Source organism: Wyeomyia smithii, chromosome 1, assembly GCF_029784165.1.
Source record: "Wyeomyia smithii strain HCP4-BCI-WySm-NY-G18 chromosome 1, ASM2978416v1, whole genome shotgun sequence".
Lineage (NCBI taxonomy): Eukaryota > Metazoa > Arthropoda > Insecta > Diptera > Culicidae > Wyeomyia > Wyeomyia smithii.
The window spans coordinates 52,266,789-52,284,183 of record NC_073694.1 but is presented as its reverse complement, the minus strand read 5'-3'; the positions used below and the strand labels follow the sequence as shown (position 1 = coordinate 52,284,183).

Genomic DNA, 17,395 nt, shown 5'->3' with positions numbered 1-17,395 from the left:
TTGTCTCGTTCCCACTCGAAAAATGCAGCATTGATTTTGTAAACAACTTTTTGACAGTTTCGAAAGGGATTTTGTTGAGGGCTCGAGTAGAGCCGCTAGGAAGAAAATTCATTCCGTTCATTTTCGTCGAGCAGTTCATACTGGTGTTGGTACCGGGTGATGTGGGGCAAAGAGCACCAAAAAAAAGTAGGAGGTTGTATCCAAGACACGACCGCATAAATGACGTAGAACTACGTACACTATTAACAAATGCATTGAGTGTTTCATTACCCTAGTAACACAACTGTTTTTATCGAAGTTTTATAGCGCTTTTTTGGCTGTATTGTGCACTATAAAATTTTGATAAAACCAATATTTTTACTTGGATAATGAGTTATAATGTCTACTAATGAAGGGTTGTGAATTTCGTGAACCGGATTCAGCAGTTAGCAGATCGTGCCGAGTTAAAAACCATACACAGCACACACACAAATCATACCATATCATAGACACACACACATCATACCATATCATTATACCATACACACATCATACCATATCATACACACATACACACATGATACGATATCATACACACACAGCAAGCAAGCGACCAATCAGAGGACGTTATTTTTATTTCAACAAGAATTGACAATTTTCAATAGTGCAATTGTTCGTAGATTCAAACAACATTTTTCTGCATTTGGACAGGTGCGTGTATAATTTTCCAATCAATTGCTGCAAAAATGAAGGAAATCGGTTGAAAACCAACCAACTAGCATTTGAAAAGAGACAAATTTCGTCCCAGTTTTTCAGTTTGCATACCTGTGTGCAGCGTTGCCAAGTATCCAGATTTAGCTGGATTATCCAGATTTTTGAACATGTATCCAGATAGACAGATTTGATGCCCAATTATCCAGATTTTTCATGAATGATCCAGATTTTATCCAGATTTTATTTTCTCTGTTCCGCAAAAAGGTCATCACTTCAAATTTGGCGAGAAATTTTGCAATTTTGTCACCTCAAATTTTACGTACCCCAAGACTTTTATTCGAAGAATTTACCTTTCACCCCACGAAATGACTTCCAGATTTTTTCCAGATTATTTTTTTGCCTTCTCCAGATTTTTAAAAAAATGACCTGGCAACGCTGCCTGTGTGGTATGCTAAAGTAAAACGTAGTTCTACGTCAAAATCGCCAGTGTTACGTATGTCTAACTATGGTGCGTCGCGAAATATCATAAACAATAAATCACTGTCAAAAGTAGGAACGATGACAATGTTTTCGGTACTAGGAGTTCATTGATTGCGAATTTGAAAAGCCTGGCGTGAACAGAATCAGGCACTGCTAAATTGTAATAAGAAAGCTTCGCGATATATGATTTTTTGGTGTACAAGCGTTCGAGGTGGAGAGGAGATTATGTGGTTTTAAAGTAGGGTATGAGATGGTTTTATCTCTAGAAGAACCTATTCAAGTTCGTCGACTGTCAAAACTTACTTATTCTTCACAGCATGAATAAAGCAATGTAAGTTTTGTCAACTTTCTGTTAAGAATAGTTTCAGTTAGTGGTTTACAAGTCCCCTACCACATAAAATAATACAGGTTCTCAAATTTTTTTGGAACTTCCTTATTCATACACATTAAGGGTAAATGGTGCTGTGATCAGGTCAGTTTTGTGGGTTGGTGATTTATTTTGAGATTACCTATGACTAGTGGATAAATTAAATTAAAATAAGCTTAATTACTATTCAGCCAGGGGTTCCTTCCAATTGTATAAGGTGGCAGAGACCTGCTGGTACGCTTCCTTGTTTAGTTTGATGAGCAAAATATTTTCCAGTGTATCCTCACCTAGTGTTGAACGATGAGGTGACAGAACTAACCCTAGAGCACTGAATGCTCTCTCAACCATAGATTGGGTAGCCGGTACTGCCAATACAACACAAGCTACTGCCTACAATTCTGGGTGGCTAGTTTTACGGTTCATCCAATGCTCCCATACGTCGTAGTTGGTGTTTTGTCGTTGTTCAGCCTCAAGTGTTTTTAGCTGTTGTTGGAACGTTGTGCTTGAAATGTTGGATCCATTAAGTGATCCCCCAAACATTTCTGTTATGAAATCATCCCACGTGCGAATAATGAAACGCTGTCGAGAGAAACTTTAAAAGAAATTTTTTTTCCGTTGTGCATGCCTAACGAATAATTTTTACCTGAATCTGACATCTTTCCTCATTCGTGAATATATTAGAATTTGGGTAATTAAACCGCGGGTCCAAATATAGGGCCATGGAGTCGTGAAGTTTGGACAAACGATTCGTTAAGGCCTCCGTAAGGTCACGTGCAAACGGGTTACTTCCGAGCTTCCTTACAGAACAAATCGTCATCAACCATTCCATATAGAAATCCTCTAGGGGGACGTGTGCTTCTTGCAGTTTTTTAGTGCAAATGAAGCATGGTTTGAAAGCTTCAACATATTGTTGAATGAACTCCCAGCTCGATGCAAGATCTGTAATTTTAAAGAATTTTTTGGATGATTCAAGCTCGTCTTTCAGTCGGCTGATGCATGCGAGCATGTTCGCCCCATTGTCAACAGTGATAGAAAATATTTGCTCAAGCTTGATATTATAGCGAGCTAATATTTCCCGTACTTTACCCTTCAGGAAATCAGCGGTTTGACGATCCTTGATTTCAATCATACCTTAAATACAAAAGTTTTTATCAAAGACATTAGATTCAACCCACCATAGGTAAATAAATTCAGGTTGTTTTTTAAACGTGAAATTTATGTTGAACCCCAAGGGTCTGAACCCAACGAGGACAGTAGAAGAGCCAGCAATGGCACAGTTTGATAGGTGTAGAAAATGATGCCAAGATGCGTAATCGACGTCAACTTGATCTGAGAATTATTCCTGCCTGCCTGAAGTTTGTTCATTCAGATTGGGCTTTCTGCCACTGTTCAATTTTACTTACCTATTGTCCTCGTAACAAATTTACCATCCACAGTGTACTGTACGCCGATTCCCAAAACATGGTGATTCAATCGAGTGGCTGAGTCGATCATCAGGCAAAGCAATCGATTATTCATCCCAGAAGCCATCATTGGTATCATTTTTGCGACTGCTTGGTTAATATGTCCTTTGGCATTTGGTCTATTCATCTTCATTCCAAGTGCAGCTTCCAGAGGATCAAAAACCTGTCGCAATCCCTCCCACTCGAAGCAAGATAGTGGAAGATGATGATACGCCACTAGCTTAATGGATGAGTCCACCATCAATTGCCTGTCGATGGGCACCGACACTTCGGAATATTCCGAGGTCTCTTAACGTGTGTTGTTGACTGGTCACCCAATAAGCCATGTTGACTGGCCAACTCAGGGTGCCGGGTCCGGAAGTGCCGAATCATATTATTGATGTCGTATTTCGCTTGTATGTGAGTGCATTTGCGCTCATCTTCTTCTATGCGACAATATTCCCGGTCACCGTCTCGATGCACAAACTTTGCTGCAATTTCGGAAAAATTCGACTTTCCTTCGCTTTTGCGTTTTCTACCATCCATTCTGAAGCAACACTCACACTTTTTCTACTCGCGAGAAACAAAAATGATTTACTCAATTGAAATTCTGCCTGTTTCAATCTACAGAAAATCCAATTGTTGTTGAGATTGATCTATGTCTCGAAAGAAGGTATGGTCACTCAAATGAATGAATATATGAAAATATGTTGCTCTGTCATGAATCAATCAATTTAGCCTGTTAAATCAAGGCTTCTATCAGTAAACATCATGTTGAAAGGGAGGTTGCTACGATTCACCGATTCGCTCATATATTGTCCGTTCACAAAAAAATTAGAATGCAGGCTATTTTCAAGAAAAAGAAGAAGCAACACCCGCAACTGTCAGACATCTCAAACACTGGTAAAAAAGTGCTGTAAGGAATAGCAATCGATACACGTTCAACTGGGGATAGTAAAATGTTCGTAATTGAAATACAAAAATATCCGAATAAGTTTTATTCTCTACACCTCTACACCTCATTAGTTAATTAGAGTCCTTTTATTTGTTTCTTAGGTTTTCGTTTGTCTTGATCGAGCAAAGAATATCATATTCATCATCAAAGGCATGTACGATTTATTGCCATCAGCGATGGGCATCATTTCGCCTATTTCAAGATCGGTTAGTGAACATGGTACGGCAACATACTGGTTTGTTGAAGTTCGCATGCTTTTGTCGATTTGATGTATTTATCACAACAATGCCATGATATATAAAATTAAAGTCGTGGGACAATTATGTCTAACATGTTATGGTAGTAATAACGCTACATGTTATGATAGTGATAAAGCTCATTTTTGAAGACGCAAGTAACAGACATAGTAACAATGCGTTGTACGCTTTTGCGGTACTGGAAAACATTTATGTTATCCAAGTAAACAAATTTCCAAAACAAGACTTTCTGGAGCTTAGGAATTCTCGAGCTGGAGCCAATAGAAGTTATGGGGAAATTAGGCCTTCGAATTTCGTTTAGCGGTAGGGCTCAGAAGCTTCGGATTTTCGCTTGAAGTAAATTTTAAACATAGAAGGAGATGATGTTAACTGGTAATTTTAGTGATTTTAGTTCCGTGAACATTGAAAAAATAATGTGGTATTCATAAGACTAATTTTTTTCTGTATGAAACTTATGCCCACAGTCTTTTTTCCTGTTTTTTCGCCGAGATAAAGTGAAGGTAATAGTAAATTGTTTCGTAACTTTTTAAGCCTTCCTGTCGATGTGAAAAGCTTCACTATGTATCCGAGAATCGAACAAATAGCATTTCAATTATCTAAATTAGAAGGGGCTGCCTAAAGCCTAATTGGACCCTTCAACGAAACAATGTTAAGAAAAGTATTTTTAATACTGAAAGTTTTGAGCCATAAGCAAAGCATTGGTACGAATGTTTCCCTGTCGAAACTTTTCCTTTCTGTTTATTGGCTACAAACTTTACAGCCAACTAATTAGTATACAGGACAATGTCGGGGCTTGCGCGACGATCCTGTTGACACTGACAGTCTCTTCCAAACCGGGACTCGGACATACGGCGACTAGCTTGTTAAGCCAGTTTTGTATTTTGAGACCCCAAAGGCTAAGCCATGGGCCAAACGCCAAAGTTACGTGACAAGTTGGTTGACCTCGAAATTCGAGCGGAGGCAACGCCATGGGGACCATTAAATATCGAAACAGTATTTTGCAAACAGCTCCAAATGGTTGAACTATAACAATACTAACGAAGTCCGAAACTTCAATTCGTCGAAGCACAGAAGGTCATTTTTTTTGTGGAAACTATGTTATATTGCATACTGTTTAAGCAACATCAAATAATGGATTATAACTAGTTTTTTTCGTAGAACATTCTGATTGCTAACCATATCAATGCGGCTCTGCTGCATAGTCAAGGGCAAGAAATCAAGGCGGCACTAATAGCGAATTTTTTTATTCCACCAGCTCACCTCGTTTTGACCTGGAAGCGCACTAACTGCTGTCAAAACCCTTCTTTATTCGCTCGATTTTGACCCAGTTTCGTCCTGCCGTGCTGCCCGAAGCGCACTGTAAAATAGGTCAGCTTCAACCCACTACCGCACGTGCTAAGTTCGTAAACAATTATCTGACATCTCTTTCTTACTTGCGTCTTAAATGGCGATGACGTTTTATTATTCCCCGGCAGTTTTGCCCGTACACAGTGGAATAAAGAAATTCGCTATAAGTCAATACTATTCAATTCCAATTGAAGTGAATTAGGAGTGCATACGCTTTGACAAACAAGTTCTTGAGTCGCATTTTTATCGGTGCTGTCTGAGATTGTCATTGCAACGATTGCAATAACACACTCAGCCGCCGAAGCTTGACTTAAACGGGTTCCAAAAGTCGTAAAACGCCGTTGTTATGAAACCGAACTGATCCCGCCGATGTTAGTTGCTGCACTGAGTTTCTCATCTTCTCAGCTTTCCCATCGAGGCGAGCGAGCGAGGAACCTGTTCTCAAAATGCAGATCGGTGTGTTAGTGGATCGGAAGAAGCTAAACAAACATGTGCCGGCTTACTTACAGAGCGAACAAAAAAACTGGGAGCGAGAGAACATCAAAACAGAGAATCTGCGGACAGAAGAAGAGAACAGTGCTGCATGAATTAACGGAACTAAACGATTGATTCAAGCTGGTGAATTTTAACCGAATACGTAGTCAGCGGTTATTGATTATGCGGGCTTTACAACGTAATCTTTTCTCAATCAGTTTCCTGTTCCTGTTCTACCGGAAACGCTGTCAAACTCAACTAATGAATTACCCTCAAATGGTGAATTTTCAGATTCGCAATCATGAAAAACTCCTTGCCTTGGCCACAGTCAAACAGACGTGCCTCTTCGAAGAAAAATCCTGAAAAATCTTCGTCCTTATTCAAAACATCACTCTCATGCGTTACCATGTGAGCTTATTGCCTACTAACCTATTCTCGTAAAACTGTTGGGTGTGCACGCTTGCTTAAATCATCTCCAGCGGCATCACTGACGGTTTTTGTCTTTGATAATGAATGTATACGCTTGCTTATAGTGACACTAGCGGCTTTATTGCCCATTAAGCAAAATTTCACAATAATCTTTATTTTTCTGGTTGATGAAATCGTCTGTTTGTCTGTGCCTTGGATATTGCTTTTGGTTTGACTCATCATACGATTGACAACCCCAAACTTGTTGTCCAATTTAGTCTGCAAAGTACGTATAAAAATTTTTTTCTGGGCAGACTCGATGTGTTCTTAGCCTACAATCCAGCTTTTCACGCACCATAATTGCGGGTGCTATAGTGCGCGTTTGTTATTTGTGAACCTCTCTGCTTACGTCAGATTTGTGATTTCTACAGTTTTGGTAACATAAATGTTGCCAGATTTTTGTTTTTCGTGCGAAATACATGAAGAGTCAAACTGACGTAAGCAAAGTTGTCAAATAGGTAGGTAAAATATTACGAATTTTTCATTATAGCGTCCGCCATTATGGCGCGTAAAAAGCTGGATAGGCCGTATTAATAAAAGAAGTTACTTTGCTTCTTCCGTAAGATTTGCACGGGATGAGTAAACGCTTTTGGTCATACGGCTTAGGGGTTTCCAGTCCAACCATTTCCTCACTTTTCTTTTCTTTATTTCAAGTACTATACACTTAAAATTTTGTGCCAGGTCTCGGTAATTTTTGCCAAGAATGGCACCTTTTCGTAAATCTTGGTTCAACCTAACAGAAACTTCGGCATTAAATATTACCGAGCTATCACTACCGAGATTACGGATATTTTGTACCGAAATTTCAGTTAGGTGCGCCGAGATTCACGAAAAAATGTGACAGCTGTCACACTATTTTTTTACCGAGCACTCAGTGGTGCCGTTCTCGGCAAAAACCAGCGTAGCACATACATAAGACATACGTAACACTGGCGTTTTTTCCTGGTACACGTTGCCCCATAGTACTCCGTACCTCGCCCTGTCAAACTGCTCGATAAATAATGAACACAATGAATTTTCTTTTTCTCGACCTTATCGAGCCCCAAAGAAAATCCCATAAGGAACTGTCAAAAAGTTATTTACAAAATCAATGCAGCATTTTTCGAGTAGAAACGAGACAAATGCAGGGCTGCGCAGGTACACTGCCTTCAAAAACAACTCAAACAGAGGTTTTTTTACAGAGGTTGGTACTTTCGAGTAGTTCATTTTGTACCAACTTTTTTGGAAGATTTCTTCCTGAGTGTTACGTATGTCTTATGTATGTGACCGTAGCCGGGCAATAAATTTTAAGTGTGTATATATTTAACGATCATCAGATCTTAATTTGAAAATTGAGTTATCAACACCAGTGGATGTGGAAACTGATACCACATACATTAATCTTAGTTATACTGGCGACTGCTTCTTGGTACACATGAGTATCCCTATGGTCCCACACTGCTCGACAAACAATGAACGAAATTCATAGACTTCATTTTAGCTCTACTCGAATCTTAAGGTTGTAGCACATACATAAGACATACGTAACACTCAGGAAGAAATCTTCCAAAAAAGTTGGTACAAAATGAACTACTCGAAAGTACCAACCTCTATAAAAAACCTCTGTTTGGGTAGTTTATGGAGGTTGTGTACCTGCGCAGCCCTGCATTTGTCTCGTTCCCACTCGAAAAATACAGCATTGATTTTGTAAACAACTTTTTGACAGTTTCGAAAGGGATTTTGTTGAGGGCTCGAGTAGAGCCGCTAGGAAGAAAATTCATTCCGTTCATTTTCGTCGAGCAGTTCATACTGGTGTTGGTACCGGGTGATGTGGGGCAAAGAGCACCAAAAAAAAGTAGGAGGTTGTATCCAAGACACGACCGCATAAATGACGTAGAACTACGTACACTATTAACAAATGCATTGAGTGTTTCATTACCCTAGTAACACAACTGTTTTTATCGAAGTTTTATAGCGCTTTTTTGGCTGTATTGTGCACTATAAAATTTTGATAAAACCAATATTTTTACTTGGATAATGAGTTATAATGTCTACTAATGAAATGTTGTGAATTTCGTGAACCGGATTCAGCAGTTAGCAGATCGTGCCGAGTTAAAAACCATACACAGCACACACACACAAATCATACCATATCATAGACACACACATCATACCATATCATTATACCATACACACATCATACCATATCATACACACATACACACATGATACGATATCATACACACACAGCAAGCAAGCGACCAATCAGAGGACGTTATTTTTATTTCAACAAGAATTGACAATTTTCAATAGTGCAATTGTTCGTAGATTCAAACAACATTTTTCTGCATTTGGACAGGTGCGTGTATAATTTTCCAATCAATTGCTGCAAAAATGAAGGAAATCGGTTGAAAACCAACCAACTAGCATTTGAAAAGAGACAAATTTCGTCCCAGTTTTTCAGTTTGCATACCTGTGTGGTATGCTAAAGTAAAACGTAGTTCTACGTCAAAATCGCCAGTGTTACGTATGTCTAAGTATGTGGTTGAAGTGTGTCAACACCAGTGCGGTAAAATTTCATACTCAATCGAACACATACAACGAAAATGAACAGCATAATCACTCTGTTTCAAATGAAACACTCTCCAATCGTCTCATATTGGTGAACATTTCATTTGAGTAACTGCAGTGTATTTTCTTTTGAGTAGCTGCACGTATTTTTTTGCAAATGAGTAACTATGGTGCGTCGCGAAATATCATAAACAATAAATCACTGTCAAAAGTAGGAACAATGACAATGTTTTCGGTACTAGGAGTTCATTGATTGCGAATTTGAAAAGCCTGGCGTGAACAGAATCAGGCACTGCTAAATTGTAATAAGAAAGCTTCGCGATATATGATTTTTTGGTGTACAAGCGTTCGAGGTGGAGAGGAGATTATGTGGTTTTAAAGTAGGGTATGAGATGGTTTTATCTCTAGAAGAACCTATTCAAGTTCGTCGACTGTCAAAACTTACTTATTCTTCACAGCATGAATAAAGCGATGTAAGTTTTGTCAACTTTCTGTTAAGAATAGTTTCAGTTAGTGGTTTACAAGTCCCCTACCACATTTGCGTGATGAAAATATGACAATAAATGAACAGATGGGATTTCTTATCTACTGTTCATAATTTCAGTATATTTCTTTTGTAGGAAATTTGAAAATAATACAGGTTCTCAAATTTTTTTGGAACTTCCTTATTCATACACATTAAGGGTAAATGGTGCTGTGATCAGGTCAGTTTTGTGGGCTGGTGATTTATTTTGAGATTACCTATGACTAGTGGATAAATTAAATTAAAATAAACTTAATTACTATTCAGCCAGGGGTTCCTTCCAATTGTATAAGGTGGCAGAGACCTGCTGGTACGCTTCCTTGTTTAGTTTGATGAGCAAAATATTTTCCAGTGTATCCTCACCTAGTGTTGAACGATGAGGTGACAGAACTAACCCTAGAGCACTGAATGCTCTCTCAACCATAGATTGGGTAGCCGGTACTGCCAATACAACACAAGCTACTGCCTACAATTCTGGGTGGCTAGTTTTACGGTTCATCCAATGCTCCCATACGTCGTAGTTGGTGTTTTGTCGTTGTTCAGCCTCAAGTGTTTTTAGCTGTTGTTGGAACGTTGTGCTTGAAATGTTGGATCCATTAAGTGATCCCCCAAACATTTCTGTCATGAAATCATCTCTCTCGCTGCTAGCCGTGCTAGTGTTAATAGAGCATGATGCTTCATCAGTGTGCTGCGGAATCTGCTGATTTATTCGGTCCCACGTGCGAATAATGAAACGCTGTCGAGAGAAACTTTAAAAGAAATTTTTTTTTCCGTTGTGCATGCCTAACGAATAATTTTTACCTGAATCTGACATCTTTCCTCATTCGTGAATATATTAGAATTTGGGTAATTAAACCGCGGGTCCAAATATAGGGCCATGGAGTCGCGAAGTTTGGACAAACGATTCGTTAAGGCCTCCGTAAGGTCACGTGCAAACGGGTTACTTCCGAGCTTCCTTACAGAACAAATCGTCATCAACCATTCCATATAGAAATCCTCGAGGGGGACGTGTGCTTCTTGCAGTTTTTTAGTGCAAATGAAGCATGGTTTGAAAGCTTCAACATTCAGTCGGCTGATGCATGCGAGCATGTTCGCCCCATTGTCAACAGTGATAGAAAATATTTGCTCAAGCTTGATATTATAGCGAGCTAATATTTCCATTACTTTACCCTTCAGGAAATCAGCGGTTTGACGATCCTTGATTTCAATCATACCTTAAATACAAAAGTTTTTATCAAAGACATTAGATTCAACCCACCATAGGTAAATAAATTCAGGTTGTTTTTTAAACGTGAAATTTATGTTGAACCCCAAGGGTCTGAACCCAACGAGGACAGTAGAAGAGCCAGCAATGGCACAGTTTGATAGGTGTAGAAAATGATGCCAAGATGCGTAATCGACGTCAACTTGATCTGAGAATTATTCCTGCCTGCCTGAAGTTTGTTCATTCAGATTGGGCTTTCTGCCACTGTTCAATTTTACTTACCTATTGTCCTCGTAACAAATTTACCATCCACAGTGTACTGTACGCCGATTCCCAAAACATGGTGATTCAATCGAGTGGCTGAGTCGATCATCAGGCAAAGCAATCGATTATTCATCCCAGAAGCCATCATTGGTATCATTTTTGCGACTGCTTGGTTAATATGTCCTTTGGCATTTGGTCTATTCATCTTCATTCCAAGTGCAGCTTCCAGAGGATCAAAAACCTGTCGCAATCCCTCCCACTCGAAGCAAGATAGTGGAAGATGATGATACGCCACTAGCTTAATGGATGAGTCCACCATCAATTGCCTGTCGATGGGCACCGACACTTCGGAATATTCCGAGGTCTCTTAACGTGTGTTGTTGACTGGTCACCCAATAAGCCATGTTGACTGGCCAACTCAGGGTGCCGGGTCCGGAAGTGCCGAATCATATTATTGATGTCGTATTTCGCTTGTATGTGAGTGCATTTGCGCTCATCTTCTTCTATGCGACAATAATCCCGGTCACCGTCTCGATGCACAAACTTTGCTGCAATTTCGGAAAAATTCGACTTTCCTTCGCTTTTGCGTTTTCTACCATCCATTCTGAAGCAACACTCACACTTTTTCTACTCGCGAGAAACAAAAATGATTTACTCAATTGAAATTCTGCCTGTTTCAATCTACAGAAAATCCAATTGTTGTTGAGATTGATCTATGTCTTAAAGAAGGTATGGTCACTCAAATGAATGAATATATGAAAATATGTTGCTCTGTCATGTATCAATCAATTTGGCCTGTTAAATCAAGGCTTCTATCAGTAAACATCATGTTGAAAGGGAGGTTGCTACGATTCACCGATTCGCTCATATATTGTCCGTTCACAAAAAAATTAGAATGCAGGCTATTTTCAAGAAAACGAAGAAGCAACACCCGCAACTGTCAGACATCTCAAACACTGGTAAAAAAGTGCTGTAAGGAATAGCAATCGATACACGTTCAACTGGGGATAGTAAAATGTAAAATTCGTAATTGAAATACAAAAATATCCGAATAAGTTTTATTCTCTCCACCTGTACACCTCATTAGTTAATTAGATTCCTTTTATTTGTTTCTTAGGTTTTCGTTTGTCTTGATCGAGCAAAGAATATCATATTCATCATCAAAGGCATGTACGATTTATTGCCATCAGCGATGGGCATCATTTCGCCTATTTCAAGATCGGTTAGTGAACATGGTACGGCAACATACTGGTTTGTTAAAGTTCGCATGTTTTTGTCGATTTAATGTATTTATCACAACAATGCCATGATATATAAAATAAAAGTCGTGGGACAATTATGTCTAACATGTTATGGTAGTAAAAACGCTACATGTTATGATAGTGATAAAGCTCATTTTTGAAGACGCAAGTAACAGACATAGTAACAATGCGCTGTACGCTTTTGCGGTACTGGAAAACATTTATGTTATCCAAGTAAACAAATTTCCAAAACAAGACTTTCTGGAGCTTAGGCATTCTCGAGCTGGAGCCAGTAGAAGTTATGGGGAAATTAGGCCTTCGAATTTCGTTTAGCGGTAGGGCTCAGAAGCTTCGGATTTTCGCTAGAAGTAAATTTTAAACATAGAAGGAGATTATGTTAACTGGTAATTTTAGTGATTTTAGTTCCGTGAACATTGAAAAATTAATGTGGTATTCATAAGACAAATTTTTTTCTGTATGAAACTTATGCCCACAGTCTTTTTTCCTGTTTTTTCGCCGAGATAAAGTGAAGGTAATAGTAAATTGTTTCGTTATTTTTTCAGCCTTCCTGTCGATGTGAAAAGCTTCACTATGTATCCGAGAATCGAACAAATAGTATTTCAATTATCTAAATTAGAAGGGGCTGCCTAAAGCCTAATTGGACCCTTCAACGAAACAATGTTAAGAAAAGTATTTTTAATACTGAAAGTTTTGAGCCATAAGCAAAGCATTGGTACGAATGTTTCCCTGTCGAAACTTTTCCTTTCTGTTTATTGGATATAAACTTTACAGCCAATTAATAAGTATACAGGACAATGTCGGGGCTTGCGCGACGATCCTGTTGACACTGACAGTCTCTTCCAAACCGGGACTCGGACATACGGCGACTAGCTTGTTAAGCCAGTTTTGTATTTTGAGACCCCAAAGGCTAAGCCATGGGCCAAACGCCAAAGTTACGTGACAAGTTGGTTGACCTCGAAATTAGAGCGGAGGCAACGCCATGGGGACCATTAAATATCGAAACAGTATTTTGCAAACAGCTCCAAATGGTTGAACTATAACAATACTAACGAAGTCCGAAACTTCAATTCGTCGAAGCACAGAAGGTCATTTTTTGTGGAAACTATGTTATATTGCATACTGTTTAAGCAACATCAAATAATGGATTATAACTAGTTTTTTTCGTAGAACATTCTGATTGCAAACCATATCAATGCGGCTCTGCTGCATAGTCAAGGGCAAGAAATCAAGGCGGCACTAATAGCGAATTTTTTTATTCCACCAGCTCACCTCGTTTTGACCTGGAAGCGCACTAACTGCTGTCAAAACCCTTCTTTATTCGCTCGATTTTGACCCAGTTTCGTCCTGCCGTGCTGCCCGAAGCGCACTGTAAAATATGTCAGCTTCAACCCACTACCGCACGTGCTAAGTTCGTAAACAATTATCTGACATCTCTTTCTTACTTGCGTCTTAAATGGCGATGACGTTTTATTATTCCCCGGCAGTTTTGCCCGCACACAGTGGAATAAAGAAATTCGCTATAAGTCAATACTATTCAATTTCAATTGAAGTGAATTAAGAGTGCATACGCTTTGACAAACAAGTTCTTGAGTCGCATTTTTATCGGTGCTGTCTGAGATTGTCATTTTCGGTTGTCAGTTGCGGATGTCAGTTAGAGCGCAAAACTCTAATTTTTCTCTGAAATCACAATATAACATTTTCAAATGAGCGACTTAAAATTTTACTGCACTGGTCAACACCACCACGTGGTCGACTACGAATGTTCAAAGGCACAACATTGAGAAATAGTTAATGCGTTATCTGTGCAAACACTATTTTTGGCTTCAACACACTTCCAACACATACATAAGACATACGTAACATTCAGGAAGAAATCTTACAAAAACGTTGGGACAAAATGAACTACTCGAATGGTACCATACTCTGAATAAAATCACTGTTTGAGTACTTTAAAAAGGCGGTGTACCTACGCAGCCCTGCATTTGTCTCGTTCTCACTTGAAAAATGCTGCATTGATTTAGTAAAAAACTTTTTGACAGTTCCTTATGGGATTTTCTTTAGGACTCAATAAAGCCGAGAAAAAGACAATTCATTCTGTTCATTATTTGTCGAGCAGTTGCCATCGTGTCCAACTGCTGTACGGAGTACTATGGGGCAACGTGTACACTCAAAATATTTTTCACGTTATTGTTACGTGAAAGTTCCTGTACTTATTCATTTTCTGTCATTTTGCATGATTTATGTGACAAACATAACATCTACGTGAAAATCACATACAAACTATGTTTTATCATGTAGCAACTACGTCTACTTGGCAACGTCAAACAGAATGAAGTATCGCGTGAACTCTCCGTGCGAAAATACACAGAAATCAAAAAGGCGAAGCTGTTGTCTGATTTAGTCTTTGAACATAAAAGGAATTCCTCAATGACTTCCCAATAAGTGAGCTTTAGAAAAACCATAAGAACCCGGCATCGAGATTTCACACAGATTCAGTTCAAATTGCGAAGGAATCGCCTGAACATTAACAATTGCAGCTAACAGTGATTATCGCCGGCGAATGTCGCAATATCATTTTGTCATTTTGTATGTCGTTTAAATCATTTACGAATTGGCGATTTTGCATGTCCGTGCGACTTATCAAGCAACATATTTGGATTAGTTCTGAAAACTATCTCTAGTCTCTTAAGATTTAAGGAAACCATAATCAGGAAACCTATCAGATAATCAAATGCTTTTCACTTTACCGGCAGTTGAATTCTACGTAAAACTCACATGAAATGCATATGTCTACTGAATGAGTTTCACAGGATAAATCATCCCACCAGTTCATGATGAACTCAAACTACAATCACGTAAAATCTACATGAAAATGACAGTGGAAAACATTCACATAATTTTTCCGGTAATTATAACGTGAAAAATATTTTGAGTGTACCTGAAAAAACGCCAGTGTAACGTATGTCTTATGTATGTGCTTCCACCTTAACAAAATCCCTCAAACAGTTATCAAAAAGTTGTTTACAACATTTATGCTGCGTTCTTCGAGTGTGTAGAGCAGAGATGCAAGATGTTTTTGAAAAATGTCTGCCACTGCTCGAAAAACCGGAAAAATCTGCGTGAAATCTGAAAAAATCATCCATGATCAGAAACAATTTCGCTCGCGCAAGCAAAAGTCTGCCAAAATTTGCACACATCTTGAGAAAATCTGCGCAATTGTAAGGAGACTCTGACAAAAATCTGCAGACACTATGAAAAATCTGTAAATCAATAAAAATCTGCCCACGGACTTTAAAAATTCGCGTTTTGCAGACAAATTTGCACAGCTGGTATCCCTAGTGTAGAGACGCGTGTTGCTGTAATTCAGTTCCAAAATTGGGTTGTTTAGCTATATCATTTTTTTTGGTTTTTTTATCAATGTCATCTGAAAGAGCTGCATTTTCTAAGCAAAACGTGTTTTTCAAAAAAATTATATCGGTGTGATTCAATTTTTAAATCATGAATTAAACTGCTCGAAATCGCTACAATGACATTTCGCTCATATACCAACTGTCATTTTAGCAATTCAGAGCGATTTTTTATTCTTCATTTTAAAATCGAAGGACAATGATATTTAAAAAAAAACAGGTTTTGCTCAGAAAATTACACGCTTTTAGCTGATATATAAAAATCAGAAATCCGTGAATAGCTAAACAACCCAATTCAGTAAATGGTAGAGCTAGATTACAGTAACATTTTGAAAAAATGCTGTGTATCAGCAAACAAGTCCGGAGTGATTTGTGATAAGGGCGCAACTGGCAAAAGATAAACATTGGGGAATATCAGTTTGAAAGTTTGCAAGTACATTAAACAGACGTAAAATAAACCTGTCTTATAGTTTCCTAACAATACTACATTAAATTTGTGCATTTATGGCTAAAATCTGCGCTTTTCTTCTAACCCTTTTCAAATGAGCCTTAAAGCATTCTGTAAACGAAATTCGCCCACCTCTATTTCGCCTTAAAGCATTCTGGCAAGAGATACGCCCACCTTTCTTTCGCCTTGTTTTTATGTTTTCTTCAGTTGCGCCCCTTCAAATGCGCCTTTATTTTGAAAACAATGATGATCCGCCCTTCTACTGTCGCCTGTTTACGAAATATTTCGCAAATTAGCCCGTTGTTTTAAAACAAGGGCCTAGTTCCAAAGCATTTTTTGTTTTGGGTAAACTGTTTTGTCGCCCTTCACTAAAAGCTTGATTTAAATAATTTTATCGATTTATACAAAAGAAAGAATTTTTGTTTTAAATTTTGTAGATCTTTTCGAAACCAATGGTGTAATACTGGGAGGGAGAAACGAATACTATACTCAAAACAGAATACACGCACATGCGTTGTTTTCTGATAGCGTGTAACTATCTTCTTGCTGTAACGCATGCATGACTTAAACGAAGTTTTTAGTAATATCAGGAATATTGAATGTGCAAATTTCACAGACTAATTTTTCGAGTCTATGTTTTTTTCAATTGGCCGTTGTATAAGTTTTTTCTGAGTTTTGAGTTCGACCGTGATGAAGAGTGTTCGAAATTGTAACCATAGCCTTAAATCACGAGAAGCGCAAGTTTAATGATCGAAGTACGCTAGCATGATTACTACTTAAAGCTTATGAAATTTATTATTTTACGTAAAAACAAACCAAAATATTTTGTAAAACGACAATGAATACAAGAACTGTTTTTGATGAATATTTTTTCGAGCAACGCGATACCTTTCTGTTATAACAATACTCATCGCAAAAAAATGCCTTTTATCTCTTTGGTTCAAATTGACAGTCAATAGCAGCTCGTTCTGGTTCATTTTGACACTCACACAGCTTCGTATCCGTTTCTCCCTCCCAGGTGTAATAAAACGATTTGTTTACATTTTGTTAGTTGCACCCTAATCGCGAATCACTCCGGAAGTGGTTTGCTGATATGCTTTTAAGCCTGTATTAAGGCTCTTTACATTCTTTGACCAAGCGTCAAATATTTGTCACTTTTTGACAGATAAATATTTGGTCAAAGATAATTGGGTTGTTTAGCTATATAAGTTTTTTATATCATCTGAAAGATCTGCATTTTCTAAGTAAATCGTG

At 38.3% G+C, this 17,395-nt stretch overlaps 2 protein-coding genes across 2 annotated transcripts; both read right to left on the bottom strand.

The window, feature by feature from the left end:
* Positions 1 to 1,930: 1,930 nt before the first annotated feature.
* LOC129716738 (uncharacterized) lies at positions 1,931 to 3,745 on the bottom strand. The gene is made up of 3 exons (XM_055666578.1): positions 2,944 to 3,745; positions 2,184 to 2,479; positions 1,931 to 2,119 (listed from the first exon to the last, which is right to left on the bottom strand). Exons 1-3 carry the CDS (start codon positions 3,242 to 3,244, stop codon positions 1,931 to 1,933), a joined length of 786 nt encoding a protein of 261 aa, XP_055522553.1. The 5' UTR covers positions 3,245 to 3,745.
* Positions 3,746 to 9,706: 5,961 nt separating this feature from the next.
* LOC129718362 (uncharacterized) lies at positions 9,707 to 10,452 on the bottom strand. The gene is made up of 2 exons (XM_055669076.1): positions 10,358 to 10,452; positions 9,707 to 10,292 (listed from the first exon to the last, which is right to left on the bottom strand). The coding sequence occupies exons 1-2, from the start codon at positions 10,433 to 10,435 to the stop codon at positions 10,023 to 10,025; spliced, it is 348 nt and encodes a 115-aa protein (XP_055525051.1). The 5' UTR covers positions 10,436 to 10,452; the 3' UTR covers positions 9,707 to 10,022.
* Positions 10,453 to 17,395: the final 6,943 nt, after the last annotated feature.